Source organism: Aotus nancymaae, unplaced genomic scaffold, assembly GCF_030222135.1.
Source record: "Aotus nancymaae isolate 86718 unplaced genomic scaffold, 86718_ANA_hifiasm-v0.15.2.pri h1tg000007l, whole genome shotgun sequence".
Lineage (NCBI taxonomy): Eukaryota > Metazoa > Chordata > Mammalia > Primates > Aotidae > Aotus > Aotus nancymaae.
In genome coordinates this window covers 60,592,945-60,619,918 of record NW_026988418.1, presented here as the reverse complement: position 1 = coordinate 60,619,918, position 26,974 = coordinate 60,592,945, and the positions used below count along the sequence as shown (strand labels likewise).

Genomic DNA, 26,974 nt, shown 5'->3' with positions numbered 1-26,974 from the left:
TTATAATATGCTCAAGTAAAAGAATGTTATAAAAGGTTATGTAATATAAATTAACTTTAATCTGTATAAATAAATAAATGGAATTTACAGTTAATATGGATATGCACCAAAATGCTAACAATGATTATCTCTGGGTGATACAACAATGGCTGAATTTTCTTTTGGTTTATCTGTATTTTCTTTCTTTTTTTAAAAAATTATACTTTAATTCTGGGATACATGTGCAGAACATGCAGGTTTGTTACATAGGTATACACTTGCCATGGTGCTTTGCTGTACCCATCAACCCATCATCCACATTAAGTATTTCTTCTAATGCTATCCCTCCGCTAGCCCCCACACTCTGACAGGCCCCAGTGTGTGATGTTCCCCTCTCTGTGTCCATGTGTTCTCATTGTTCAACTTCCACTTATGAGCGAGAACATGCAGTATTTGGTTTTCTGTTCCTGGGTTAGTTTTCTGAGAATTAAAAAAAAATTTTTTTTTTGCAGAAATGGGGTCTTACTATGTTGTCCAGGCTGGTCACAAACTCCTGGCCTCAAGTGATCCTTCTGCTTCAGGCTCCCAAACTGCTGGGATTACAGGAGAGAGCCACTGTGTTCGGCCTGTTATAAACATTCTTACATGTATCTTTGATAGACAAAATCACACTTCTCTTGGGTATTATCTAGGAGTAGAATTGCTGAGTTATAGAATAGGCATATTTTTTGGTTTTTGTTTTTGAGACAAAGTCTCACTCTATTGCCCAGCTGGAGTGCAGTCACTCAATCTTGGCTTGCTGCAACCTCCACCTCCTGCATTCAAGCAATTCTGCCTCAGCCTCCTGAGTAGCTGGGACTACAGGCATATGTCACCACGCCTGGCTAACTTGTATTTTTAGTAGAGATGGGGTTTCCCCATGTTGGCCAGGCTGGTCTCGATCTCCTGATCTCAGTGATCTGCCCGCCTTGGCCTCCCAATGTGCTGGGATTACAGGCCTGAGCCACCATCCCTGGCCAAGTAGGCATATTTTTAACTTAAGTAGATGCTGTCAGAGTTTTCCAAAGAGGCTGTACTAATTTACACTCTCACCATTAATATATGAGGTTCCAGTCACTCCTCAGTCACACTGGAATTGTTAGTCTTTTTAATTTTAGCCATTCTCGTATGTAGTTCCCACTGTGATTTCTATGTCAACTTTTCAAACGTTTCAAACTTTCTTTGTTTGTTTCTTATCATACCATTATTTTTACTTTATTACTATACCATCACATTTTATTTTATTTTATTTTTATTTATTTATTTATTTATTTATTTTTGAGATGGAGTTTCTCCCTGTCACCCAGGCTGGAGTACAATGGCGCGATCTCGGCTCACTGCAACCTCTGCTTCCCAGGTTCAAGCGATTCTCCTGCCTCAGCCTTCCGAGTAGCTGGGATTACAGGCATCTGCCACCATGCCCGGCTAATTTTTGTATTTTTAGTAGAGATGGGTTTCACCATGGTGGCCAGGCTGGTCTTGAACTCCTGAACTCATGATCTGCCCACCTCGGCCTCCCAAAGTGCTAAGATTACAGGCGTGAGCCACTGCTCCTGGCACCATCATATTTTATTTTTAAAATTATTTTTATACATCATCATGTCCTGTTGAAATTAAGCTTTATAAACTCCAAAACATTGCTAATCAAGAATAAGTCAGTTCTCAGACATTCTAGGTAACTCCTCATGTATCACAGATGGTAGCTTAAGTCATGAAAGTAGACAAAAGATGATAGAAATACTATCAATGTGTGGAATCATGGAAACCAAAGGAAGAGACTCTATCAGGAAGAACAGAGTGGTCAGCAGTGACAAAAACATTATCAAAAGGTCAAGTAAGATAAAAACTGGAGTATCTGTTCATCATTAGGACTTGGACAACAGCAGGTTCAGTGGCATGGAGAAGGCTGAAGGAAAACCAGTGAATTGAGAATTAGATGAGAAAAAATAATGCAAATATCAACTGTAGACAATCCATTCAAGGAGTTTATCCAAGTAGGCAAGCAGACAATAGAGTGGAGCTGGACAGGAATGTGACGTCCAGGAAAGCTTTCTAAACGTGTTTCTTAAACAAGTTTAATCTTGTTTAAATGCCAGTGGGAAGCAGTCACCAACGAGGAGGGAAGAAAAGAAACAAGGGTATAAAGCAAAGACCTCAAGAAGGAGAGAGAGCATGGGCCTCCAACGGGACCTGGAGAGATTATCAGCATCTGCCAGAAAGAGGGAAAGTCTTCCACTGGAACAGAAGGTAATGATTAAAGAAAGATAAGAGTGCAGGTAAATTTCCAGGTTTAGGGGCTATACACTGATGAACTTTCCATCTGATGGCTTCTATTTTCTATTTTAACAGCCATGGTTATTTGCTGAGAGTAAAGTGAGAGACAGAAAAGCCAAAAGTTTAAGGAGAAGGAAGAAGGTTTAAAGTAGGGAGTGTGGGGGGAAAAGGTGCAAGAATACACAGGTTCCCTAAGCAGAGAGTTTTCAAAGAATTATGAAAAAAACCTTTGAGAACATTTGTCATGATTAGGGACCATAGATGAGAAGAAAAGAGAACATCAGATAAAGGGTGGGAGAAAGGCTACTGAGAGGAACAAAACCAGGATAACGTGGGTCACAGACAAGAGAAGAAAAGGTTCTAAAAAGAATGATGCAAACTAGTGTCATACAAGTAAGGAGAATAAAAACTGAGAAAGGATCCTTGCACTTGGTAAGAGGACATTAAATAAATGGATTTTAAAGGATGGTGAAGGCAGATAACAGCTAAAATTTTAAAAGAAAATTAGTGAGGAAATGGAGAAAGCATGAATACAACATTTATTTGAAACTCAGTGAGAGGGATAATAAAAACAAAAAGGTGACACAACTTTAAATGAAAAATTTTAAAGTTGGGGAAAATCGGTATTTTTTAAAACTGCAGCAAAAAATAACGAAAGATGTATAAATACATGGAAGAGGGAGGAGAAAGTCTGATGGAAGAAAGGTGCTAGTGCTCACAAGAGGGTCAAAAGAATGGCAGTACTACTTTGCAACAGTTCTTTAGTCTTAATACAAAATGATAACTGAGGTAGAGAAGGATTGCTTGAGCCCAGAAGTTCAAGATCAGCTGAACAACATAGTGAGACCCTGCCTCTATTTTTAATTTTTTTTTTCACACCCAGACTGGAGTGTAGTGGCGCGATCTCAGCTCACCATAACCTCCACCTCCCAGGCTCGAGCGATTTTCCTGCCTTAGCCTCCCAAGTAGCTGGGACTACAGGCATGCAGCCACCATGCCAGGCTAATTTTTGTATTTTTAGTAGAGACAGGGGTTCACCATGCTGGCCAGGCTGGTCTCAAACTCCTGACCTCAAATGATCCACCCACCTCGGTCTCCCAGAGTGCTCGGATTACAGGCGTAAACCACCTTGCCCGGCCTTATTTTTAAAAATTTTTAAATGATGATAGGCAATGTCATTTAATTATTCTTCAAAGTGAAAGAAGAACTAAGCTGCAGTAATTCATTCTCTTCTTGGAGTCGCATTAAACTCAATTATTGATGTGATGCATCGCTTCTCAGTCTTTTGGCTAAGATCAAGTGTACTGATATGATAGGGCACAAATGAATCTCTCAGCCAAATGTTTTTCTTTAATGTTTCGGGTTTCTCTTCAGGAAAATAACAACTAAAAGTCTAGCAACAGTAATAAGAACTAACAATATCTCCACATTTTATTTTCTTCAAACTTTCTTCACTGATAATGTCGTCTTCAAGATGCAGTAGTGGCCAGGTGCCGTGACTCACGCCTGTAATTCCAGCACTTTGGGAAGTTGAGGCGGGTAGATCACTTGAGGTCAGGAGTTCAAGACCAGCCTGGCCAACATGGTGAAACCTCGTCTCTACTAAAAACACAAAAAATTAGCCAGGTGTGGTGGCCGGTGCCTGTATTCCCAGCTACTTGGGAGGCTGAAGCAGGAGAATCACTTGAGGCAGCCAAGATCCCACCACTGCACTCCAGCCTGAGCTACAGAGAGAGTCTCTGTCTCAAAGAAAGAAAAGATTCAGTAGTGATGCTTGAAAGATACAGTTGCCAGACATAGACAATAGTAGCAAGCATCATTTGTCATAAAAATGTCTTTTGGAACACTTCAGCATACAGCTTCAAAGATAGTTCACTAGACAGCCAAAAATAGCAGTCAAATTTGCAAATTTTGTTATTCTAAAATATTGAAAAATATGTGCCCAATGAGATTTCCTTCTTTCTTTCCTTCCTTCCTTCCTTCTTCCCTTCTTCTCCCTTTCTCCCTTTCTTCCCTTTTTTTTCTGACCAAGTCTCATCCTCTGCCCAGGATGGAGTACAGAGACGTGCTCACAGCTCACTGCAGCCTCAACCTTTGGGCCTAGGTAATCCTCCCACCTCAGTCTCCTGAGTAGCTAGGAACACAAGCACACGTCACCATGCCTGGATAATTCTTTGTATTTTTAGTAGAAACTGGGTTTCACCATGTTGCCTAGGCTGGTCTCAAACTCATGGACTCAAGTGATATTCCTCCCTCGGCCTCCCAAATGCTGGGATTACAGGAGTAAGACACCATGCCTGGCCAATTGCCTCTCAACTAGAAAAATTCTGGATTCATACAATCTGCTTAGCTCCTTATCTCAACTATCAAACTTCAATATGATATAATAAACAGCTACAGTTAACTCTGAATAAAAACAATATTTTAAAACATTGGTTACTCAGTAAGCTTCCTTTAATATAATGAACAACTTTCAACACATTCATGAGATTCAGAAAGTTTTCTGTGGATATCAAAGCTTTGTCATATATACAACAGCAGTTTCAAACAGTACTCTTAGCCCTTAGAACAAAAAGGACAGAAATCGAGCCCAGCAGTGACTTGGTGGGCAGTATGTTCACCCACACCCAGCCTACTGTTTTTGCTGGAGGGAAAGCTCCAAGGAGCTTTCCTTGGAAATTCAGAAGAAAGCAAGAGGATGCCTATACTGTCAGGTGCATTGTTCTGACTTTTGGCTGTAAATTTGTCTCTCTCTAATTCCCTCCCTCCCCTTGAGTGTTGCAAGGTGTTTTGAGGAGATACTCACTGAAACACAAGCATGAGCCTTGCGTGGGGGGTGGATGGGGGAGGGATCACTGTTAGTAGCAGCTTCAAACAATGCTTAAAATAACTGCTTTATATTTTCTAATCACATTTGAGATTCAATTGCTCATAATCATTTAAAAGTTTTTTTCCCAGTTTAACTTCTGAGGACCAACAATTTATTTTTAAAAATTCTGTACACATACTTGTACAGCTGTGGTTAAATTTAAACAATACAAGAAAATCCTCCTTATTATCTTCACTACCTAAAAGCACAGTGCAACTTACAATATCAATGACCCCATTGATTTGGATTACAAAATCTGCACCAGACTATAGCCATCTTACAAGTATTGCTGAAATGTTGCATAATGGTACAGAATAGAGATATGTCATCACTAAGAAGTATAATTTTTAATTTCCAGCTGATTTAGCATCAAAAATCATGAGCACAATATCCATGAATTCTAGTTGAATACTTTTTTAAGAGATAATGTAGCCATTTTTCTCTTATGCCACTGATGCACGACTAAATGAGACAATAATCTTTCTCAGGAATGATACTTGAATAAATAGGAAACTGAGATAACTCTATCTTTTTTTTTCTTTCTTTGAAAATATTTGAAAGGGCTTATTTAAAAGTCCAGTATGCTATATTTCCAAGAATGTTTTTAATTTTAAAGATTTTTAATTTGTATTTGCAACACCAATTAAATTCCCTATTATTATAGGAAAATGAAGACACGGATCTATCGTTTTACTAAGGTTTTGCCAATTTGATAAAATTATATTTTAAAGAATCTTCAATGAAAGTCTTATACTTTTTCTCAGGTGATCATTTCCCTCAACATTTTTGTTCTTCCGGATCCAGTTATTGCATATACCTCTGCATTTTTTACTCTATTTTTTCTTCTAATCGTGAAACAACAAATTTTAAAAGCAAATTGATCTAGTTTGATTTAAAAATACAATTATCACTAGATTCTTGAAAATACCACACTTGACAAATGCAAAGTTCAAAAATAAAATTTGGTTGAACAACTCACCATTTTTAACAGCAGCAGATAAAATTCTCCCACACTTTGGTTAACCCTGATTTATGTCAATATAACTATACAATGACAGCTGTTGCATTACACTCATGATTAAATTGACCATCACTCTAATTCAAATAATTTTCCTCTTTTGTTCCAAGTTACCCTTATAGTTTAAGTAGGGCCCAGGGAAAAGGAAATTTTCAGTAAACACTGTTGTGGAGCGAGCTATGTCATTTCCTCACAAAGGCCCTATTATTATAGGCTTAATAGACCCTTATTTAATCAGAATATCAAAGAGTACAGATAAATATTTAAATACAAAATTATGCTTTATATTGCTAAGTAACCAATTCAAACACATCCCACACAGCTGGGAGAATTTGTTTTTTTACTCCAATGGGAAAAAAGACAGAGAAAACTGCAAATCCCTTTTAAGTAGCAGCAGAAATAACTCTCTCTCTCTTCCACCCCACCAATCTGTCCTGAATTTTAACATCCCCAAACAAAAAAATCCTTAAACATGTCATTTCTATGAATTCAAACTTGAAGGAAAACAAATAATTTCTCTCCATATCCTTTGTTGTATTTATCACTGCTATGAAAACTATGAAAGTTAGAAATTTAACTTTAAAAAGTAGAGCATAAATAATAACCTTTAAGTAATATAAATTGATTAATATTGCCTGGACTAAATGCTAAAAACTCTATTTTCACGCCACTAACCAGATGTCTAAGACTCATAAGAAAAAGCCGGGTGTGGTGGCTTATGCCTGTAATCCCAGCACTTCGGGAGGCCGAGGCGGGCGGATCACGAGGTCAAGAGATCGAGACCATCCTGGCCAACGTGGTGAAACCCCGTCTCTACTGAAAATACAAAAATTAGCTGGGTGTCGTGGCGCGCGCCTATAGACCCAGCTACTCAGGAGGCTGAGGCAGGAGAAATGTTTGAACCCAGGAGCAGAGGTTGCAGTGAGCCGAGATTGTGCCATTGCATGCCAGCCTGGCGCCTGGCGACGGACAGAGACTCTGTCTCAAAAAAACAAACAAAACAAAACAAAACAAAAATCTTGAATTTCTTCCTCAAAAACAGGGTCCAGGCATAGCGGCTTCATACCTGTAATCTCAGTGCTTTGAGAGGCTGAGATGGGAGGATCCCAAGCCCAGAATTCAAGCCCAGCCTAGACAATGTATCCAGATCCCATCTGTACAAAAAGTTTTTTTAAAAATTAGCCAGCCTTGGTGGTGTGCACCGGTAGTGCTAGCTAATTGGGAGCCTGAGGTGGAGGGATCGCTTGAGCCCAGGGGTTGGAGGCTGCGGTGAGCTATGATGGTGCCACTGCACTCCAGCCTGTGTGACAGAAAAAGACAAGACAGAAAAAAAAAACAGAAAGAAAGAAAGATCCATGGCCTTCTAAGAAAAGAAAGAGAGAGAGAGAAAGAAAGAAGAAAGGAAAGAAAGAAAGGGAAAGAGAGAAAGAAAAGAAAAAAGGGTAAACACCTGGGATGGATAGGTGTAAAAAAGTCCTTTAAATTTTCTTCTCTTATCATTTACTTAATGCTTCAGTCTTATAATTTAATATACTGTTTATGAAGTGAAAACATTGTCGTGTTTTCTTTAGGATAAAAATTATTCATTGAAGGCAAAGAAGAAAAAGAGAAAAAAAAATCCATCCTGACTAACACTCTGGGAACCAGTGCAGAATACCCCTTCAAGTTTGTCTTTTATTTCAGCCAGGTTTCAATGGCCCCACTTTCACGGAAGCGAAAAGATCAATGTTTTATTGTAAATATACTTTTTTATTCTGACTCTGTACAAGTTAATCTACTTCTCTGTATCTCAGGTTCCAAACCAGTTAAGGGAATATTTTCCATTTTAATGAGAAATGGAGGATGAATGAGTATGTTTTAGTTATTTTAAGAAATGTACAAGAATTTAAAAACAGGAGGTATAATTTTGAAGAACCATGACTTTTTTCTAAACCAAGCTTATGAATTCAAGTATTTCAAAGAAGATCCCTTAGGGCTGGCAGACTATGGCCTACCTGTGGGCCAATCTGGCCCACTGCCTATTTTTGCAGGGCCTCTGAGTTAAGAGTAGTTTTCACATTTTTTAATGGTTGCGGGGGGATCAAATAAGTATAACATTTTATGATGTGAAAATTATATGAAATTCAAATTTCAGTGTCCATAAATAAAGTTTTATTGGAACACAGTGCATGCTTATTCATTTAAGTGTTGTCTATGGCTGCTTTTCGACAGAATTGGGTAGGTGTTACAGAGACTGTATGGCACACAAAGTATAAAATATTAATATTTACTATCTAGCTCTTTAAAGAATATTTGCTAACCCCTGCTTTAGAAGACCATATAGTTATTCTTTTCTTCTTTTTCGAGACGGAGTTTCACTCGTCACCCAAGCTGGAGTGCAACGGTGCAATCTCCGCTCATTGCAACCTCTGCCTCCTGGGTTCAAGCAATTCTCCCACCTTAGCCTCCCAAGCAGCTGGGGCCTCAGGCATATGTCACCATGTCCGGCTAATTTTTAAAAATTTTTTGTAGAGATGAGGTCTCCTTATGTTGCCCAGGCTGGTCTAGAACTCCTGGGCTCAAATAATCCTTCTGCCTTGGCCTTTCAACGTGCCAATTATGGGCATGGGCACACAGTCTTTTGTTGTTTTCTAAGCTTTGTCTATGACTTCCAAGAACTAAAGATCCAGTGTTGGGATAGGAATATGCTTTCAAAGCTTTGATTAAAGGTAAACAGAAGCCAGGCATAGTGGTTCATGCCTGTAATCCAAACACTGGGTAAGCTGAGGCAGAAGGAGTCCTTGTGCCCAGGACTTTAAGACCAGCACACACACACACACACACTCACACACACAGACATACACACTCACACACACTATATATATATGTATGTATAGATATATATGTACATATATATATATTATGTACATATATATGTACATAAATTTTTTTGAGACGGAGTTTTGCTGTTGTCTCTCAGGCTGTAGTGCAATGGTGCAATCTCAGCTCACTGTAACCCCCACCTCCTGGGTTCAAGTGATTCTCCTGCCTCAGCCTCCCAAGTAGCTGGAATTATAGTCTGGCTAATTTTTGTATTTTTAGCAGAGACGAGGTTTGGTTTCACCATGTCGGCCAGGTGGGTCTCAAACTTCTGACTCAAGTGACCCACTGCCTCGGCCTCCCAAAGTGCTAGGATTATAAGTGTCAGCCACTGCGCCTGGCAAAAAAATTTTTTTTAATTATCAGGGGGTCAGGCCAGGTACCGTGGTTCACGCCTGTAATCCCAACATTTTGGGAGGCCAAGGCAGGTGGATCACCTGAGGTCAGGAGTTCAAGACCAGCCTGACCGATATGGTAAAACCCCATCTCAACTAAAAATACAAAAATTAGCCAGGTGTAGTGGTGTGCATCTGTAGTCCCAGCTACTCAGGAGGCTGAGACAGAAGAATTGCTTGAACCCAGGAGGCAGAGGTTGCAGTGAGCCGAGATCATGCCACTGCACTCCAGCCTGGGTGACAGAACAAGATTATCTCAAGAAAAATAAAATAAAAATAAAAAATAGTGGCGGTGCATGCCTATAGTCCTAGTTTATCAGGAGATTGAAGCAGGAGGATTTCTTAAGCCAAAGAGGTCCAGGCTGCAGTGAGCTATGATTGCATCACTGTATTCTGGCCAGGGTGGCAGAGCAAGACCATGTCTCTTAAAAAAAAAAAGTAAATAAGCTATACATGCCATGCAAATAAAGAGACAGAAAAATAATTCCATAATAAAGCCAGAAGATCAATGTTCTTGTGTAGCTGTGAATTTGCTATCAAGTTTTTTAGAAAGAGAAACGCCAATAATACTTTGGGCAATAAGGACAGTCCCTGACTTAATGATGCTTTAACTTACTGATTTTTCAACTTTATGATGATGCCAAAGCAGTATGTGCTCAGTACTCTCCTTAACTCACAATGGGGCTACGTTCAGATAAATACATTGTAAGTTTATCATATGCTGACTAACTATATTTTCAACTTATGATGGGTTTATCGGGACATAACCCTATTGAAAATTGAGGAGTGTCTGTACTTCTGGAATAAATGAGTGAGTCCCAAATGAAATTTTAAAAGAACAGGACTCATCTGAATGTAAAAGTTGTTCAACTTTAAATTAATACCCATTTCATTGCTTTATAATAATAATTCAAGGGACAAAATTAGCATAGATAAATAATCCCTTCTACTTATATAAAACAAATCATTTATTTATTCTTGGTCCTCTTCTCTTCTAATTCTATATTCAATTTAATCTGTTCTTACAGCTTCAATTAACACTTCCTGCTACCTCTGAAATCTGAATCACCAATTTCAGCCTGGCTTCTGGACTCTAGAGCCTCTCTTGACATCTCCACTTGAATGCTCCAAAGACAATTCAAACTCAACATGTTCAAAATGGAAACAATTATCTTCCTCCGACATTAAAAAATAAAGACCCTTCATCCAAACAGTTTTTCAAGCTAAAAAACTAAGTCATTTACTTTTCTGTTCACCTTCTGAGCCAATTGATTTTAAAGCCCTGTCAATTCCACACCTTCACTATCTATCCTCTCCTCTCCATCCCTATTACTAGTTTCCAACTTCAGGCCCTAATCCTCTCTTATCTGTGCTATTTCAATAGCAATAGTCTCCCAACTTATCTCCCTACCTTTTGCCTCTCTCCATCCAATCCAGCCTCCAAGCCATCTTCAGGTTATCTTTCCTAAATACCTGTATCTAAAATCCTTCACTAGCTCTCCATTGTCTTTAGAATCAAGTCCAAAGTCCTTAGCATGATACTCTGGCTCTTCAGGACCTAGCACCAGAAGACATCTTTCCCCTCTTTTTCTGAATCATAACTTTTTACTTACCTAAGTCTGTAATGTTGTCTTATATCGTACTTCAAAGCATTAAAAGTACTTTTAACACTATATTTTTTAGTGAAACATCCTGCCAAACTGAATTACTCATTTCTGTGTTCCAAATGAAGGAAACTGAATGCCACATTATCTAGAAATTTTAGTGATCCTAATGCAATCAGCAAGGAAGCTTTGCACTTTTCTTTTTTCATCTTATTTCCAGGCACCCTCTCCTTTAGCCCAACCACCCATTTCTATACACTCTGACCTTCAGTGACAATGGACTACAAAACATTCCTCAAACATACCATACACTTACACACTTATCCCTGGTTTTCATTCATATCTCCTGTTTCCTGACCCATTTCAGCAAACTCCCATTCATCCTTCAAAGCCAGATTTAAATATTGTATCTTCTCTCCAATCCTCCTTCCTACCACATGCAGAATTATTTTTCCTCATTAGTGTTCCCATTAAACTCTATCTATACTTCTTTTTTTTTTCCTGGCAACTCTTCAAACATACCTAAATCTATACTTCTTTATGGCTTTTATCATGCTGAAATTGTAGGGACTTATTTACATGTCTGGTTATAAGCTTCTTGAAAATAGGGAAGTATTTTCTTTTCTTGAATCTCACACTTAACTGACCATCTAAGAACAGATATTTTTAACTTCTTAATGAAAAAAAAGCACTTCATATTGTTAAGATAATGCCATAACTGTCATTATTGAGGGACTGAGAGCTTAGAATCAACCCCATGTCATTCACCGGTAACAACAAAAAAAAGGGTTCCTACATACAAACTATAATTAAATCGTATCTTGGACATGACTTCTATATATTGCAATACCAGTTTACTTTTTCCTCTTTCTTTCCTTCTTTTTGAATAAATTTTTTATAGACCTCTTTTTAAAATACTTATTATATTTCAATTATATCTCACTCACAGAATTTGAAACTCAGTATAGTGCAAAGGTTACAATCAGGTCCTTGGAGGGTGACTGATTTGAATCCTACCTCTGCTATCGAGGTTGTCTAGTCATGGCCAAGTTACTCAACCTCTCTATGCCTCTTAATGAGATGATCATAATAACGTCCCTCATGTGCTGTTGTGAGGATTAAATAAGTTAATTACATGTAAAGAATTTAGAATACTGCCTGCCACAGAGTAGGTACCAACAAATGCTACTTGATGTTGTTATTGTTACCATCCGCTTTAAAAACAGCTTTTGCTTTTTCGGTACTTATTTTCACCCACTTGGTAGAGTGTAATCTCCTAGATGAAAGGAATTACATACTGCTCTTACATACATATCAGTTTGTGCCTTGGAATACAATAGGCCCTCAAAAAACAATGTGAATGTAAGGTTTCAGACCTCCAAGATCAAAAAATTGTAAATCATAGAAAAATTTATACATGGAGTACATGTTTAAAATTCATGTTTTAAAGTAGTTTCAAAACACCCATCCTCCACTGACTTGTTGAAACATGTTTAAGTAAAACTTCTAAAGCAACACCAAAAAACTTATATTCACTAGTAATTTTCCCTCTACTACTTCATTTATTTTGATCTTGGTATCCAGTGGTCTAAAATTCTTGCCTATAACTTAAGCCTCACTACAGATCCTTTAAATGTAATATAATTTTCAGCTTTCGAAAACTGCTTATTGTCAATAAGAAAAATGAATATTCTTCCTTTATTGCTGCATTTAAAAAACGTACTACCATATTCAACACACACATACACCAACTAATGAAAGACCAAGACACATAATTACTACATTTCCTGGTTTCTGCCTGGCAAACTCAGAACAGGCCTACAAGTATCCCCAGCAAAAGCCTACGGATTACAAAACTGCCATTTTCTTTTTTATTTCCCATCTCCCCACTAAAATCCCTCACACACACCCCCACAGTAAAGAACAAAAACGTCTATAATAAAGGCTGCATGAAAAAATATGGCCATATATTAACTATATTTTGAAGGATTTAAATCTTCCTGTAAGCAGCCCCTCAATTCACAAAAACAAATAAAAGTCTTGATTTGGAGCAATATCCCAAACTTACTTTCGCAGGTATCTTAAATGACAACTATTTAGCTAACGCAAAGAAGTACATTATTTGATTGCTACAGACTTCATGGTAAATGATTCGGCAAGTGTATAGATAACACCACTGTGCTAGTCTATAAAATTTCATCGATCAGTGAAAAATAGAACACACTCAAACAATGGTGACTTTGTGTAAAAAGAGTTTAAACAACTTATTTACACAGTAAGCAAGGATCTAGCACTTTATCTAAAACACTGCAAGAGAATCACACCAGGCACTTAATAGTTGCTTCACAGAATATACATGCTCCACACGCACGTTCAAATATCTGGCACTGTAGAATACTCTCACTCATCTCATTTGACGCAGAGAATACCCATAGTCATGAACTTGCCAGTTTCACAGTTACAGAAAGGGAGGCCCAGGAAGTTAATTTGACCGAGGTATCACATCTGGTTCCGTGGGTTCTGGCCCCAGACTTGAGCCTTTTGAGTCATAATCTAATCATCAGATGCTACACAGCACTAGTTACTTAAATGCTCTTAAATGTTCCACTGTCAGATTTTTAAATTAAAATTCTACTTGACAACTTTCGGTATTGTGCTTATTAGATGCTGTTAAGAATCAAAACACCAAAAAAAAAAAAAAAAAAGCAAAAAATTGTTTAGAAGTGCATCATCACAGCAGGTCTAAATTCAAGCTCACTGGCTAATCTTGGCTAAAGGCCGCGTTTCCCCCAGGCTGCGGGGCGCTCCCTCTCTCTTCCCCAGCAAAGAGCGGCGCCCCGCCGAGGGGTTCCCAAGCCCCAGAGGTGAGCGGCGAGGATACCCTCAGCCAGGCTCCGCCACAACCCGTGTGGCCACGAGAGGACATCCCAAAGCCGAGCGTCCGCTGGGCCCAACACCCTTTTGCTCCTCCAGACCAAGGAGGTGCAGAGACCGCGGGGCGCGGGGACGCCACCTCCACCAGCTCGGCTCGAACCTTCCGTGGACGACGCCGCTGCGGCGCAGCCCCGCGCCCGACGCCCAGAGGGTAATGCCAACCGCCCCGAGCGTCCGAAGTCCCTGCCGCTTGACACCCCGCTCCGGATCACCCGACTCCTACCTGTCTGGACCCCGACGTTGCCTCTGCAGTCGGGCTGGTCTCCAGAGTCTCACTCGGGTCCGCTCCTTCCCGCCCCCGCAGGCCCGGCCAAAGGTCCCGCCCCGGCTGCTGCCCCACCTCTAACCCCGCCCGGCCTGGCAAGGCTGAGTTTTTATTGGCTCCTATTCCCATCCGTCACGCTTTGCCCGCCCCCCCCCTCCCCCGCAGCACCGCCCCGGCCCGCGGTGAAGGGAACCTCAGTGCCTTTGCGCCTCAGGTCCGCTGAATGGCCAGAACCTTGGCAGGACCTGGGTCGCAGCGACGCTGCAGTGCCAGCAGGCGGGCGACCGCACCGGCGCTACCGTCGTCCGGCTGAGCCCTCGAGCCAGAGCTCCATTGCCCTCGCCGTGCCTGCAGTCGCATCGGCCCCCAGGCGACGACCCTACGTTTTATGTGAAGGTTGACTCTTCACTACTAAACAAGATGAAGCCTTGCTTAATCAGGGAATCCAAGCACTGTTTCCGTGGCTGACCTCGTGAGCAAACAGTTGCAGTACGGTGCCAACTTGAAACGTCGAGAGAAGCAAATAACTCCCGCAGCACCTCGGGCTTGGAATCTCAGAACAGGGGTGCCTTGATACTCCCAGTGCCTGAGGTCAGCCCCCACGCCCTGTTGAGACACACATGCCTAAGCGATCCGCCTGCAACACGTTCTTGCCCAGGTATGTGCATGGCGTTGTGTCTACTGCAAGCCGTAACCCAGTTTCACCGAGGCTGCCGGACAAGGATCAGTTGAGCCTGTTTCCCAGGCACTCGCTAACCACCCCACCCCGCCTCGCCCCGCCCCACCCAGCCAGAGCCTCCTGGATCTGGTGACCAAACTCTTCCTACATTTGTTCACGCAGAGGTACCAAAATAGAAGACTACCAGAAAGAGAAGTGTTTAGTTACGTATCACAGATGACTGTCATAAGCGAACTTAACCCAGACAATAAAGGCAGCATATCTCAAACCGTTGTGAAGCTGTGTAGGCAGTAAAACAGAAATTACATTCTATGATGTGGGGGGGAGTAATGATCATACTTAAGAAAAAAAAGATCATGCCCCAATAAGGAAATAAATGTGGATATTGTTTGTAGTAAATTTTGAACACTCATCTTTATGGGCTTCCACCATCAAAAAAAAAATATCTAATGTATCTATTTACTTATTTATTGAGATAGGGTCGCTTTGTGCCACTAACACCAGAGTCCAGTGGCCCAATCATAGATCACTTGAAGCCTCAACCTCCTGGGCTGGAGGAATCCTCCCACCTCAGCCTCCCAAATAGCTAGTGCTATAAAGCATGCACCACCACCCCCAGGGAAATTTTTTTAGTATTATTTTTTTGTAGAGACAGGGTCTTACTATGCTGCCCAGGCTGGTCTCCAACTCCTAGGCTCAAGCAATCCTCCTGGCTCAGCATCCCAAAGTGCTGAGATTACAGACATGAGCCACTGTACCCAGCCCAGAAATGTATTTTTTGACCTTTGCATTCAGGAAGATTATTTGGCAAAATGAGGCACGTTGAATTCCAAGTATCACATGTGAAACCAAATTTGTAGATGTAATAATGAATTCACATGCATGTATTCTACTGCCCTCTCATGGGTAAAATGGAGATATACATAATGGTAGCTAATGCCCTTTGAAGCCTGAGAATACAGTGTTTAATGTAGCAATTTGTATTATTTTGATGATGAGGAAGCCAAAATAAAATAAAATCTGGTTCTTTAAAGGACTTACAAATACTTAACAAACAAAACTTCAGAAATCAGGAAGAGATTCTTATACCAGAGCTAGTACAAACATGCCATCAGGGTTACACCTATGCTTACAGCTGCCTGTACAGAATGTGGAAGCTTGCAGGAATTTGCCTGGGAGGTTGAGGCTGCAGTGAACTGTAATTGCACCACTGCACTGTACTCCAGCCTGGGTGATAGAACAAGACCCTATCTAAAAAAAAAAAAAAAAAATCACTAGTTTCTGAGACATTTCATAAAATTCTCTTTTTTTACTTATAGCCACGTACTCTATAACTTCATGCAGAGGACAACTAGAGTATAGGAATGAAATCATATTCTGTATACCTTTGGTGCTTAGAATAGTACCTAATACTTTAGCTATTTGGTCAATAATTGTTTATTGAGTAAGTTGAATGAAATATCAGCCCAGCCATACACACCAACACAGTTGTATGTGTGGAAGTATCATCTGTTCATTTGGAATTTCACCTGAACTTGAGTAACAGGCATGCTTCTTTTTTTTTTTTAATTATTCTTTTTATAATTTTTTAAACTTTTTAATTCTTTTTAATTTTCTTTTTCTCTTTTCTTTATACTGAGAAAAGTGCTTGGAAGTCTTGCTTCTTAAAAGTTATATGTACATTTTACTTTGGTAAGCAAAATCATTTGAAATGTACCAGTTTAGCTCACTATAATCTTATTGTCAATCACATCCTTAAAGCTAAGAATTCTTTTGTAAGGAAAATTCTCCCTGAGTATAATAACTCATAAGTACTGATTTTCTATATTGGGGTGCACCTTCTAGTTTTGTCTAAGAAAGCCACTATTCACTGTTCACTTACACCTTGTCAAAGGACTTTTTTTTTTTTTTTTTGAGTCAGAGTCTTGCTCTGTCGCCAGGCGCCAGGCTAGAGTGCAGTGGCATGATCTCGGCTTACTGCAACCTCCACCTCCCGGATTCCAGCAATTCTCCTGCCTCAGCCTTCCAAGTAGCTGGGACTACAGGCGTGGGCCACCACGCCCAGCTAATTTTTGTATTTTTTAGTAGAGAGGGGGTTTCACCATGTTGGCCAGGATGGTTTTGATCTCTTGACCTCGTGATCCGCCCGCTTCGGCCTCCCAAAGTGCTGGGATTATAGGCATGAGCTACCGTGCCCGGCTGTCAAAGGACTTTTTAATGGTTCTAAGTGCCTTAAGCAAATTTCGTTCTATAAACCAAAAGTCTATCTATCTCCCAAAAAGTCATTTTCTTGTATTTTTGCCCAGCTTTAATGGATATTTTGCCCGAAAGTCATAGAGACTGCAGTCAGAGAAACCTACGTTCCCACTGCTACCCTTCACCAGGTATATCCTTGTGCAGGTTATTAACCTTACTGACTTTAGTGTACTAATTTCCCCAAAATGGAGATAATAATATCTACCTTATAAAGGTTGCGAGAAGGATTAAATGAAATGACATCAGTGGAACATCTAATATAGCCCTTGGTTTATAGTAGGGACTGATAACAGGTAACTATTATACAAATTCTACAATGAGAATCTCACTTACATTATTGTAAGGCCGATTGCCTCGCTGGGGGCTCGGACACGCCCCCCTCCCTCGTGGGGACCTTGGACACACCCCCTCCCCTTGCGGGGACCTAGGACACGCCCCCTCCACTCGTGGGGACCTCGGACACACCCCCCTCCCTCACGGGGACCTCGGACACACCCCCCTCCCTCGCGGGGACCTCGGACATGCCTCCTACCCTCGCCGGGAGCTCGGACACGCCCCCTTCCCTCTCCAGGAGCTCGGACACACCCCCTTCCCTCTCCGGGAGCTTGAACACACACACCCCGCCCCCCCCCCAGAGCCCGGGGAAAAAGCCCCACTCCCTACTTACTATTTTGTCCTATTCAGGCCCCACTCCATGCCTACTATTTTGTCCTATCTGGGCCCCACTCCCCTCCATTTTGTTCCATCCGGGCCCTACTCCCCTCCATCTTGTCCCACTTACCTGGGGAACGACCAATCAGACGCCTCCACTCCCTATAAAACCCGGAGCCTGAGAGGAGTCCGCGCGACTTCTCTGGCCCCTCCTGTCCGAACCACAGGACCTCACCCGGGAGCCTGAATAAATTCCCTTGCATTGGATTATTTTCCTGCTGGCCTCAGTTTCTTCATTTTAAACACGGCAACAACCCAAGAACAAACCTTATAATTATTATTTAGTTTACTTATTTTATTCTGTTGATTTAAGACCCTCAGCAATTAAATTGAGTTCATAACACCAGGTTTCATAGCGATAGGCCATTCGGATTTGGGCTACGTTTGTCCTCCGGATGTCATTTCCAGCAGGGCCATCCTCAAGATAATTGTTACCCAGAAACTTTGCTTTCTCCTGAAAGAGAAAAGGATGCAGAATGACTGTTGTCTCTTTTCACCCTAGTATAGACAATAATTGCCTTCTTTACAAAAATTCCTTCTTTACCTTAGCCACTGAAAAAAGAATAATAATAAACCATTAAAAGCACTCATTTAGTGCCTCAGTGTTCACAGTCTGCTGAGAAATCAAGTGTATTTTACTTCCCTTGCCCAGAAGGCATAGGCAAGGAGATAGAATAATCCCTTCTAGTCCCTATCTATAGTAATGGCATATGATTTGTGGGACAATTTTTCTACATGTGCTTCTCCACTACTTTTTCAGTATTCAAGTTAGCAGACCCTATATCAGAAGGGCAGCCATTCAAGGACAGGTCTACCTCATGAGAAATTCCACACTGCAAGACACTGTTCCTTGCCACTTCACACATATCACAGGTGCTCAGCTTGAAGACTTGTGCAGCAATAGCATATTCTTCCATTAGGGGCTCCTACAGTTAATTATTAAATGAGGAAAAAAGAGTAATGAATTAATTAATAATATGTATCCTGCTCAAAGAATAATCAAATACCTTGATTTGACTTTCAAATTCTGGATGGAAAACAACAGTCCAGTAAAATGTACTTGTATTGCCCAGGCCCATACTATACCTTGGTAAAGTGGAATTGCATTGGGTCATCTGTAGACAGTGAGATCATTAACCCTTTCTGAAGGAAATCCAAAAAAGGATTTTTGGCATACTCTAGAAATAGGCTATTATTACTTAGCGGTGACATGGCGATGGGAATCTGGGCTAAGAAAAACAAGTACTGTAACACGGGACTCTGAAAAAGAAAAGTGAAAAAATATTTAAAGATGTTGATAAAGGAATACAAACTAGAAACAGTACAATCTCGTGGTCTGCCTTAAGCTTCAGCTTTCAACAAAATTATCACTTGTTCTTCAAGTCCCTTAAGGAGAATTTAGGAGTTTTTCAATGTAAATGCTATTTAGAATAAGTGTATTTAGGATACACTAATTTTCAGAAGGATTGAGTCAAACCAAATTGTTTATTCAATCTGTAATTGCCTATGCTAGATGGTCTGTCTCAGGCAAAAAACTTTGCCTTGAAACATTCTTTGCTTTCTCTCTCCACAAGAAAGCTCTGACTCTCACAAAAAAAAAATCTTGAAGCATTCTATAACAAGAAATCTGGCAAAAACTAGCTTAAGGTAAGCCAGGCCATCTCTGAACTATCCCTTATCAGGATTCTAAGCTAGAAGTCAGGAGATCTCCTTAACCTATCTCGGACAGCAACTAGCTAGGTAATCTTGAGCAAGTCCTTGGACTTCTCTCTGTAGAATGAACTGCACTAAACTAAAAAATCTTTTATGCTCTATTTGAATATGATTCCAGTGTTGATAATGACTTGTGACAGTATGGTTGGTTAAGGGAAAAAAGACTCCTCTAGCTCCAATATAAAAGTTAAGAAGAGAGCTTCCAACTCACCTTTTTTAAATTCAGGCCATGAGAGATATTATCTGCGATCATGAATGCTGTCATGAGATGGGTGAGGGCTCCAGCTTCCCCACAGTGAGGTCGGAACAGAAATGTGTTCATGCCTCGTTCCCTGGGGAAATAAAACTGCTATAGGAATTGCAGGTTCTGGGTATGGAGTGATTTACAGGAAAAATCAGTAGAAAAATGAACACTCTGGAAGGAAGGAAGCCATCCAAAGAATTCAGCAAAACAGCCCCAAATCATAATCTTAATTGTTGCTAAATACAAAGTTTCTAAAGAGAGGCAGCAGTGGATATGGGGGTAAGGAAGCAAGTCAAGTTTTGATAGCCTGGATGGAAATATCTTCAGTCTCAATAGGAAAGTTACCAATATCACCATCTCATCGTTTATTCCATTCACACTTCAAGGGAGAAATGTTTCCAGAAAATCCCAGTATAATCTCCCTCTACTTATTCCTTACCCAAGTATATCAAGAAGGGTAAAATGAAGTTTTATAATTAATTGCACAATGATTAGTATAAATTCCTAAACTTCCAAAAAAAGGAACTGATTAAATTATTGAAAGCATCAAAATATCAATTTTTGCCCCTAAAGAAATAAACTGAAGAAAAAAGTTAAGGGAAAGAAATTTCTGATTTGGGCCAATTGAAAGCATCATAGTAATGCACTGAGGCCCTTGACCACCTTAAGTGTCAATGTATGAGGAAAAGAGCTGTGTCGAATAAGCCCTCGTAGCTCCGATTCTCTCCTACTTACTTTCTCAGGCTGTTGAGCACCATGATGTTTGCATACATGTAGTAGGCATAGTAAGTGTAAGATGGATTCTTTTCCAATGTCCACTCCTGGGGCTTGGGACTCTTGGAGGAGAACATGTGGCCACTGTGTTTGGACTCATCATCCACACTGTCAAAGCCAGTGATCTGTTAGGAAAAGTGAGCCATGCAGTGGGTTCAGTCCAACTGCAGGGTCCCAGTCCTCACACAAACTTTCAGGTCCAAAGGAACAGACCAAACAGAAAGAGATAAGCACCGAGAATTAGTCATGACCAGATAGGAAGGCTGGTTCATGAGCATCAGTACGAAGGCCTGAAGGGTCATGCTTACATGCTTGAGGAAGACACTGAGATCTGGGTCAGCCTGGGGGTTGATGGTGGCCTCAAACACTGGCATGAAAATATTCTCCAGCATTTTTCCAAAATGTGGAAGGAAATTCTTGGAACGGAACACATCACTAGAGGCAAGAATGAAAAGAATTTAGGAGAAAAAAAAGATTTTTAGGACTGTTAGCCCCACCCAGTATGAGGAAACCAGAGGACCAAATGTCATGGACAGGAAAAGACTTGGTATATCTATCCTAGGTTCATGCTCCTCATATGTTCTTCTTGGTTACCTATAGAAAGGGATTCAGTTTGGGCTGGACATAGGAAGTAAAAATTTTTGGGTGGACCCTATGCCCCCATCTTTTTTACAAACATTTATTGTAAGAAAACTAAACCTTCACAGCTGAGTCCACATAGAGGAATATAGCAATTATGTCATAAAAGTTTCAATGATTTATATATGTGTGCAGCTACAAGATAGTGAGCATGAAATGATACCAAGAATACCTCTGATCCAATTTAACAAACTATTATATAGCATTTAATACATGCCAACCACTCTTCTCAGTGTCCAGAAGTATTAGCTAATGTAATCCACATAACAACTCAATAAGTTAGGTATTGTTTTTACCTTGTTTTAGAGATGATGAAACTAAGGCACAATAGGTGATATAACTTAACCCAAAGTTGCACAGCTAAATGGTAGAGCCAGGATTCAAGTATCGCCACTCTGAGTCCAGAGTCTATACTCCTAACCAACCTACTGCCTCTCTGCCTATTAGACAGGCAGTATTATCCCAGTCAAAAAATTACTGTTTTGGGTTAAAAAGGCAGGATGAAACTCTTGCATTGCAGCAGGTCACATGGAACACAAAGGCAGGTAGCCAGAAAATATATAAACACCTAAGTTAGATAAAAGATCAATGATATGGGGAGAGATCCAAGATGGCTGATCACTAGCAGCTCGGGCTTGTAGCTCCCAGTGAAAGTGCAGAGAACGAGAGGACACCACACTTTCAGACAAATTTTTGTTGCTCACGGACCAAGAGATTCCCAGCGGAGGAGCCCCACCGGTTGCCAGGGCGACTCTTGTGACCGGTGCGGCGGTTTTGCTGGCACCTCAGCGTGGCAGTTCTTGGTGCAGAGTCTGGAGATTCCCAGGCAGAAAAGCACTATCAATCTTAACACCACTCAGTGGATTGCTCAGATTTCGGCGCTGGGAATCAACAAGTTGGACGTCCGCTCAGAGAACTAGTTAGAGTTGGTAATTACAAAGACGACAGAGGGATAAATATATAATGAAGGGAAGAAACCAGCCTAAAAAGGCAGAGAATACTCAAAATCAGAATGCCTCTCCCTCTACAGGGGATCGCAGTTCCTCATCAGCAACGGAACAAGGCTTAATGGAGAAAGAGGGTGTTCCATTTTCAGAAGCAGGTTTCAAAAGGTGGGTGATAAGAAACTTCTGCGAATTAAAAGAACTTGTTCTAACCCAATGCAAAGAAATTAAGAACCCTGAAAAAAGGTTTGACGAAATGCTAATGAGAATGGACAATTTAGAGAGGAATATAAGTGAATTGATGGAGCTGAAAAACACAACACGAGAACTTCACGAAGTATGCACAAGTTTTCAGTCGAATTGATCAAGCAGAAGAAAGGATATCAGATGTCGAGGACCAGCTTAGTGAAATGAAACAAGAAGACAAGATTAGAGAAGAAAGGATAAAAAGGAATGAGCCAAGTCTCCGGGAAATATGGGACTATGTGAAAAGACCTAATTTACGTTTGATAGGTGTACCTGAATGTGACAAAGAGAATGAATCCAAGTTGGAAAATACTCTTCAGGATATCATTCAGGAAAACTTTCCCAACCTAGCAAGGCAGGGTAATATTCAACTCCAGGTAATACAGAGAACACCACAAAGATATTCTTCAAGAAGACCAACCCCAAGGCACATAATCACCAGATTTATTAGGGTTGAAATGAAGGAGAAAATACTAAGGGCAGCCAGAGAGAAAGGTCAGGTTACCCACAAAGAAAACCTATCAGACTTACAGCAGATCTCTCAGCAGAAACCCTACAAGCCAGAAAAGAGTGGGGAACAATATTTAACATCCTTAAAGAAAAGAATTTTCAACCCAGAATTTCATATCCAGCCAAACTAAGCTTTATAAGCGAAGGAAAAATTAAATCTTTTGCGAACAAGCAAGTGCTTAGAGACTTCACCACCACCAGGCCTGCTTTACAAGAGCTTCTGAAAGAAGCACTATACATATAAAGGAACAACTAATATCAGCCTTTCCAAAAATATATCAAAAAGTAAAGAGCATCAACACAATGAAAAATTTACACCAACTAATGGGCAAAACAGCCAGCTAGCATCAAATGGCAGTATTAAACTCATATATATTCAAATTGGATAAAAAGCCAAAACCCATCAGTATGCTGCATCCAGACCCATCTCACATGTAACGATACACAAAGACTCAAAACAAAGAGAAGGAGGAAGATTTACCAACCAAACAGACCGTAAAAATAAACAAATAAATAAAAAGCAGGAGATGCAATTCTTGCCTCTGATAAAATAGACTTTAAAGCAACAAAGATCAAAAGAGGCAAAGAAGGACATTACATAATGGCAAAAGGATCAATGTAACAAGAAGAGCTAACGATTCTACAGATCAACGAGACAGAAAATTAACAAGGATATCCAGGACTTGAACTCAGACCCGGAACAAGTAAACTTAATAAACATTTATAGAACTCTCCACTTCAAATACACAAAACATACATTACCACCTCACACCTATTCCAAAAGTGACTACATAATTGGAAGTAAATCACTCCTCAGTAATCGCATAGCATTTCATAGGTTTAAATGAAATATTGTTTGGCTGCTTGTTTGTTATTTTCTTCCCTTATTCCTTCCTGTCGACATCATTAAGTATAATTATTGGTATAAAAGAGGTTTTCAATACCCATTTCTAAACTGCATTCTAGCCTGGGCAGGAAAGCAATACTCCCATTCTCTCTCTCTCTCTCTTTCTCTTTCTTTTTCTTCCTCTTCTTCATTCTTTTTTTCTTTCTTTTTTAAAAAAAAAAAAAAAGATCAATGATACTGGACAAACCGAAAGAGAAGCCATCCCTGAAGGCGATGAATGATAGCAGGTGGTATGAGAGGGAGATGACTTCCTCAACAATACCATTGATAAATACTCACTGATTGTGGAGAACTTGAGAGCTTGCAGGTGAGACAGTCAACAGACAGTGGTAAAGGTTCTGATATAAGAAAGCCACATCCCAGTAGAGATGAGCATGGGAAAGAATGGACTTGACACAAAGAAGAAGACCAGGTGAAAGAAAATGTGTACCAAACTGTACATAGTTCTTATTCTATTGTAATTTTAATCGTTCTCAGCCAGATATTTATGATCCTCATAAAATTAGAGGACTGAACTGAAATGATCTTTCTAGCTCCTGTCTGTGGTTAAGAGTGCTGCATGCAGAAAGGACAAAACGAAGCATGCAGGACCCAATAGTGAGTGCTGATTTCTTTCTAGATGGGCAACACATTCCTCGTTCATGCAGGGGAGTTGAGGCAGATGAGACAGGGCAGGCTTTAGAGTTTCTGATGGGCAGGTACATACTAGATCCTGGGCACCTGGATCATCCATGTCATGTTGGGGCAGTGGATGCGGTTGCAGACGAACCAGGAGGAGAGTTTGCTCCACTCATCAGGACTGCGGCCATAGATGGACAGGCGGGGCTCAGCATGCTGATACTTGGCCTCCACCAGGTCTGCACCTACCTCCTGCAAAGCCAACAGAGAAGTCCAAGCCAGGGATTCCCACAAGTTCCTCTGGGGTCTCGGGAAAGGAGATTCCCATTCTATTCCTTTCAGAATCCGAAAGGGTCAGATCCTTAATCAATCTTGAAACCGCACTCTTAATTTCTCTACCTTAGGAATAGAGGTCTTTAAATTTTTTTTTTTTTTTTTTTTTTTTTTTTTTTTTGAGACAGAGTTTCACTCTTACTACCCAGGCTGGAGTCCCTTTTCTCAAGAACCATGCCAGGTACCATAGATCTGATTCGTTCCTCCTCACCTTGATGATAGTGGCAAAATATTCCCCATTAATGTAATTGTCTGTCTTCAAGTAGAGGTCCCGTAGCTCACTTGCTCCTACAGGATTGTATTTGTCATTGAACTTATCAAAACGCTGGAAGGTCTGGCGTCCCTGAATCAGGAAAAAAGAGCAGAAATGTATTTTTGCCAGAGCTGTCTGGACACAGAGAGCTAGAAAATAGTCAAGCAGAACTGGGGCCTGGTAGTGGGGAAGGGCATTGGGCTCCAAAAATGGAATTTGGGGCTGGGCACAGTGGTTCATGCCTGTAATCCCAGCACTTTGGGAGGTTGAGGCGGGTGGATCATGAGGTCAGGAGATTGAGACCATCTGGCCAACATGGTGAAACCCTGTCTCTACTAAAATACAAAAAAATCAGCTGGGTGAGGTGGCGCACCTGTAGTCCCAGCTACTCGGGAGGCTGAGGCAGGGAAATTGCTTGAACCAGTGAGGCAGAGGTTGCATGAGCCGACATTGTGCCACTGCACTTCAGCCTGGCGACAGAGCAAGACTCCATCTCAAAAAAAAAAACAACAGAATTTTACTGGGACAGGTGACAATGAGCAAACTTTAAAATTGTCAAATTGTCTGTGGTGCTTTCAGGCAGCACGGTAAGCCAAAATGGTTAAGAGGGCTCTGAGAAGGGAGGGCTTGTAGGAGAAAGATGTGAGGTTCTGAGAATTAAAGTGAATCTGACATTGCCGTTTCAACCTACAGCATGAACATCCAGAGAATCGACAGTCAGGTCATAAGGATGCATATTTAACTTAGCAAAAAGTTCCTTTAAGGTCATATTCTTCTCTTTGGTGCTATAGACCACTCTGTCGGCATCAATTTGGTAAGATTTCTTAATAAAACGCAGCAGATGTTTCTGGTTCATGCAAGCGGCTGCATGGATATGGGTGTCCACCTGTGTGTACATTTAGAGAAAGAAAAAAACATCAATCAGCCTTAGCTATCCTACTCTGTTTAGAGGATATGGTGCTGCAAATCCCACTGTGTTGGGACAAAGTAAATAATGAGGATGTGAGCTGACGGAAGTGCTTCAGCAATAAAGAACTCATTACAACCATGATGTGCGCATAACAGGATGTGAAAGTTTAGGCTAGATGCAATAGTAATGCTTGCTTCTTCTGTGTAGCTGTACATCCAATTTATTTCCTATGTCTGATCCACACAACATTCTTCTGGACCATTGTTCACTCCTGAAACACAGCTGGAAGTGAATTAACTACCGTAACTTTCAGCCCCTAAGGAGAAAGGATTGAAATTATGAAGCCATGACACAGTGATGGCATTTGCGAGGTAGATATTCTTATAACTAAATTTTATACACTGAAATTTCAGCAGATTTAGTCCAAAGTTGTATAGGTAGCTAAGCAGGATTTGGGCCTGAATCTCTGCTCATATATTTCCTATTCCCACTTCGTTGTAATCATTTTAATGGTCAAAACACACCTTGGAAGTGTTTCTAGTTGACTGGATTTCACAATCTCTAGGCTAACTCATTTAATATTCACAATCCTCATGTGAACTGGCTTGGGAAGATGTAGTTCTCAATTTTACAAATGAGGACACTGAAATGAAAATATTTAGTCACTTCCTCCAAGGTCGTAGAGTCAGGAAGTCAAAGAAAAAGGACTAGAAGGAAGATCTTTCAAATTCTAGAATGGTCATTTTTAATGTTTTGTTGTTGTTGTGGTTGTATTTTTGTTGTCAATGATAATTATAATTTTTTATGTTAAAAATGTGGCAAACCTTTCTATGGGGAAAAACAATAGAAATGGCACTTAACCCTAACCGTTTAGACATAATGTATCTGTTTTTACTAAAATCCACTGAACCTGTGGAAATCTTAGATTAATCAGAAACACACTGTTTTCTTGTGCTTCTCAAGAAATAATTGGATTGCTTTTGCCCAGGAATTACCTCTGA

At 40.5% G+C, this 26,974-nt stretch overlaps 2 protein-coding genes across 7 annotated transcripts in view; both read right to left on the bottom strand.

Annotated features, from left to right (window-relative positions):
* Window positions 1-14,260, bottom strand: part of DENND2C (DENN domain containing 2C) — a 74,958-nt gene extending 60,698 nt beyond the window's left edge. For 2 of the 3 annotated variants that reach the window (XM_021672713.2, XM_021672715.2), the window contains exon 1: window positions 14,195-14,260. The gene's annotated coding sequence lies outside the window, so the exon portion shown is untranslated. The remainder of the gene's footprint in view (window positions 1-14,194) is intronic. The other variant, XM_021672714.2, reaches the window with a different exon arrangement.
* A 3,896-nt stretch (window positions 14,261-18,156) lies between these two features.
* Window positions 18,157-26,974, bottom strand: part of AMPD1 (adenosine monophosphate deaminase 1) — a 28,885-nt gene continuing 20,067 nt past the window's right edge. For all 4 annotated transcript variants that reach the window (XM_012466640.2, XM_012466641.2, XM_064372669.1 and 1 more), the window contains 9 exons: window positions 25,755-25,949; window positions 25,022-25,153; window positions 24,566-24,729; window positions 20,922-21,048; window positions 20,575-20,738; window positions 19,807-19,927; window positions 18,969-19,142; window positions 18,698-18,808; window positions 18,157-18,336 (listed from right to left, as the gene is read on the bottom strand). In XM_012466640.2, the coding sequence (XP_012322063.2) occupies window positions 18,178-18,336; window positions 18,698-18,808; window positions 18,969-19,142; window positions 19,807-19,927; window positions 20,575-20,738; window positions 20,922-21,048; window positions 24,566-24,729; window positions 25,022-25,153; window positions 25,755-25,949 (1,347 nt within the window). In that variant the 3' untranslated portion in view covers window positions 18,157-18,177. The remainder of the gene's footprint in view (window positions 18,337-18,697; window positions 18,809-18,968; window positions 19,143-19,806; window positions 19,928-20,574; window positions 20,739-20,921; window positions 21,049-24,565; window positions 24,730-25,021; window positions 25,154-25,754; window positions 25,950-26,974) is intronic.